This window comes from Contarinia nasturtii, unplaced genomic scaffold, assembly GCF_009176525.2.
Source record: "Contarinia nasturtii isolate CC-2019 unplaced genomic scaffold, AAFC_CNas_1.1 Cnas_scaffold_1239, whole genome shotgun sequence".
Lineage (NCBI taxonomy): Eukaryota > Metazoa > Arthropoda > Insecta > Diptera > Cecidomyiidae > Contarinia > Contarinia nasturtii.
The window spans coordinates 5719-10213 of record NW_022198580.1 but is presented as its reverse complement, the minus strand read 5'-3'; the positions used below and the strand labels follow the sequence as shown (position 1 = coordinate 10213).

General features: G+C 38.3%; 1 protein-coding gene across 1 annotated transcript in view; it reads right to left on the bottom strand.

Annotated features, from left to right (window-relative positions):
- Positions 1 to 4324, bottom strand: part of LOC116344956 — a 5085-nt gene extending 761 nt beyond the window's left edge. Inside the window, exons 1-2 of the mRNA XM_031773816.1 lie at positions 2935 to 4324; positions 16 to 2866 (exon numbers count right to left, since the gene is read on the bottom strand). Coding sequence (XP_031629676.1) covers positions 16 to 2866; positions 2935 to 4324 — 4241 coding nt within the window. The remainder of the gene's footprint in view (positions 1 to 15; positions 2867 to 2934) is intronic.
- Between the last annotated feature and the right edge of the window lie 171 nt (positions 4325 to 4495).

Here is a 4495-nt window from a genome sequence, read left to right as displayed (position 1 = left end):
TCGTTGGATTTAGATGTATTTGGTACTTCTTGCACTTTTCGAACTGGTTGCCGTACGCTAAGATCGGTAGTTACACTTGGCAGTTTAACTCTGTCCAGTTTTATTACAAGATTCTTCATTTTGATCGGCTCGTTGGATTTAATGGGCTTGTTGACAGGTTGTGTAACAGGTTTCATAGGTCTCGATTTTTGCGGATCTGTGAGCATGAAATAAATTGGCTTATGATCGGAAAAATATGATTCGTATGTTCCAGCCATGATGTGATCGAAGTTTGCAAAAACGACATCGATTTGAGTGTTATACTTTGTTGTTTCGTCAGTTGATGCAAGCTTACTTGACATGTTGAATTGCGGCATCACATTTGATAGAAAGTTGGGTGTTTGATTCATGTTGAAATTGAAGTCACCAATTAATACTCGCTGAATTAATGATGAATCCAACGAAGAAAAAGCATCTTTCAACTGTGTTTCGAATATGGCGTTGCTTGTTCTCGGCGATTTGTATCCGGTTATTATAGCTATGTCGTTGATTTTCAATACTATGATGTCTGAATGGAATTTGGCACTCGCTTTTGAATCAGATTCTTCGATTTTGTGGAAAATATTTTGAATGTTAATGTCTGGTTTGGCGAAAACAAAAATGCCGCGTTTTTGTGGAGTGTCGAAATCATCTGAACGAAATTTAAGTTCGAAATTAGGCAAATGCGGTTGAAATTTTGAGGTTGTATGCGTTTCGGATAGAATCAAAACATCGCATTTACTGTACCATTGATCATTTGCAATGTGTTGATGGTATTTTGGGAACGACACCACATTATGATAGGCAACGACAAGTCCAGTCTTTGCATCGAGTGTATTGAAGTTCAAACTGAGCGGTCGTTCGGATTTCAAGCGTTTCATTTCCACTACCGTTGGATCATTCTTTCTTGGTGCTGGTGGCGCTGTGAACGTTCCAATGATGAACATGTCATTTATTTTTGTAACTCTACTCAACGCGACATAGAGCAGTTCTCGATTTAAAGTTTTTTCTACATTTACACAAACACAATTACACGTTGAGCCTTGCGATTTGTGAATTGTTAACGCTTCGGCTGCCATGATTGGAAATTGAATTCGAAATACTTGGAATTTGGCACCTTTTGACATCGAAATCTCTCTAGCCGTTCTTTGTATTGGTACCCAAGACTCGTGAACAATATCTCCAAGATTGTGTTTGTATTCTCTTCGTGCCTTGGAACCGACTCGATCTGATGAAAAGTCCATAAATAGCGTTTTTGGTTTGTTTGGCTGATTCTCTTCGAACTGAATGTATTTCAATACACCACAAGCGCCGTTTACAATGCCATCTTCTATGTCTATATTAGTGGTTATCATATATCGAATTCCAATTTTTAGATCGATGTTGTGAGCCAAACCGAATGTTTCACTTCTTTTGCGGTTTTTCAGTGCAAGCAATGTTCTTTGTTTCACATGTATATTCGGTTTGCCATCAATGCGATCGATTGCTTCACATTTGATCGTTTCACCCCAGGCCTTTTGAATTGCCATTTCATTGAAATTGTCGACATCTGCATTTGATCGGAACAGGCGAATCGCTTCCAATGGTACTAAATCTTCTTGAGTTTGACGCGATTTAATGAATGCAATATCTTCGGGTGTCATTTTTCCGGCAGCAAGATTATTCAAGGCAACAATAAATTGAGCTTCGTCTTTTTGTCTCATGATTTGCGTGAGTTCAAAGTACTCAAAGTGTTCCCACAATGGAGATATGGGACCGAAGAGTGCGCCAATTTCCGTGTTATTTATGTTTCGCATTGGAACGAAGATCTTTTGATCACCGACTGGTGACAATTGATTCATGTCTCCCACGACAATAATCGAAGCACCTCCAAAGGGTTCATTTTTGCCGAAAATTTGAACCAATCTGTGATGGCATTGGTGAAATATTTTTGTGCCAATCATTGAACATTCATCCATAATTACAAGTTTTACTTCACGAAGCTGAACACGAACTGCATTTGCTAAATCACTTGAAAGTGGCGCAAGTTGCCCACCATATTGATTTACGGGTAGAGAAAAGGCTGTATGCAAGGTGGTTCCATGAATCAAATGAGCGGCTTTGCCACTAGGTGCTGTGAGTAAGACTTTAAGTTTGTCTGGTTGGGCTGCACGAAGATCATCAAAATGCTTAGTTATGAGTTGGTAAAGTGCATTAATCACAGTGCTTTTGCCTACGCCAGCTGCACCGCTCAAGAAATAATAAAACGGCTCGTTTGGTTTGGTTCGAATGTGTTTCAAGATATGCATTACAAACGTTCGCTGTTGTGAATTGAGAGGCAACAATAAGTTAATTAAATCGACTTCAGTTACTCTTTGTGGACTAAAATAGCGATTGGTTTCGTTTTGCTTTCCTTTTTCATTTTTTGTTGTTTCGCCCGCTTGAGCCGCAATATCAACGTCAAGTTCATTTCCAAGTTCACGCACGAATTCCCTCAAATCATTAGTTTCTTCGTCGTCTTCATCGCTGTCAGCATCCAATTCATCATTCATTTTCATTTCGTTGACAACTTCGTCGATTCTTTCATCAGAAATGGTGACATATTTTTGCCGATTTTGTTCGATGATGATTTTGTTTGTATAGTACAGCTGGGCGCAATTCTGAAGTTCAATGTCTTTCTTTTCATTTCGCCACGGTAGAAAAAGTAGGCACTGTTCACGGAAGAAGTTTGCTTTGTCTTTATTTATTGAATAGCGCACGTAACGAATGATTCTCGGTGTATCTCTATCAGTATACGTGATTTTTCCATTTTTTTCTTTATGTTCTCGCTTTTCTGCTACAAAATCGGCCAAACAAACATTTTCCATATCTGTAAAATCATTTAAAATGTCATTGATATTATTATCGATTGTAAAAAGAATGTTCAATTTTCCATACCTTCACGCGCTGCATATTTGGCAAATACGTCAGGAACGGTGACATTTTCGTCATTTGGATTCGCTTCCTTCAATTTCTCCAATTCATTCTTACTTTTCATCATATGGACGCGTGAATCAATCGGACCTGTATTGATGAAGACTACGTCACGACTAAACTTCGACAACGGCATTGATAAATTTAAATAGACGGCTTCTTGGGCGGATAGAATTGTTCCATTCACGAATATATTCGAAATCTTTTGAAATCGTTGACGTAAACTGAGATTTCCAGCATCTGCATCGGACACTGCTTGTCGTAAAAGTTTCGATAGTCCTGCATCAATTTTGTTGATATAATTGAGCATGTAAGCCGCTACAGCGAATTCATCGAGAATGAATTGAACGTCAATGTTTGCTTCCCAAAGTTTGAGAATGTCGGGGTTATATGCATTTACACCTACATCCATACTTCCTCGCTTAAGAAATATTCTTGCTGATTTCAATGTTGTTCGAATTGCGTAATAATAACAATCTTCAGTCATGTTGAGTTCATTCAAAGCGTCGACAAATGATATTTCTCGTGGGTTCTTGTACAAATCTTCCATAAATTTTTGAATCGCTTTGTAATATTCTTTTCCTTCGATGAATCGTTGATTTATTTTTTCTCTTTCATGTGGTTCCAATGGATAGAAAATCTTGGTTTCTGGCATCATTGGCAACGGAATTCCGAATCGACACTTCTTTTCTTTTCGCACCTTCTTTTGACATGTGTGCGTATGAATGTGACATTGATAGCTAACGTATGGATTAGATTTATCATTCATACATGTTATGAATCTATCAATGAAAGCGATAATTTGTCTTTCCGATTCGATAAGGTCGTTTGGATCAAGTGTTGGTGCATTTTTCAACCATATCATTACATGTATATGAGGTGCACCTCGCTTTTGAAATTCCACTCGAATGTAGTAGTCAATGAGTTCAAATTCATCGAAGATACTATGTAACTTTTGCAATAAATTTATAAATTTGTCACTTTTGAACTTGAAGTATTGGGCACAGAGAACAGGGTCATTTCGGACGAGCTTTGTTTTTATTTCGTCACTCAAACGCATGGCTTCTTCAACCGTAATATCTTGATGGTAATGAAATTTGTACAAGACTTGTAGGAGCTCAGGCCAACGTTTCTCACCAGGTGAAAGTGTCATGAAAATGGTTGGTTTGCCTAGTTGACGAAGCGCTGCAAAAGAGTCCTTTTTTATTTTCTCCCAGTATGCTGGAGAAGTTGGAATATTTGCCAACATTCTGTAGCCAGCATCGTGTTTAATCATTTCATCGATGCAATCGTTATTCAGAGCATTTGAAACTGTCACTGATTTTCCTTTTACTTTTCTCAAACACACATTCATATTGGCAAATAATTCTCTCTCCTGTTTTTGCTTGGCCATGAAGAGGACTCGGGTTGGGCTACATGATCGGCGGTCTGCTCTGCGGAGCTCAGATTTTACTCTTTGCGTATATGTCACATTGTTTGTGTTGAATCTTTGTCCGCCAAAAAGTTTTGGGTAGCACAATTCATC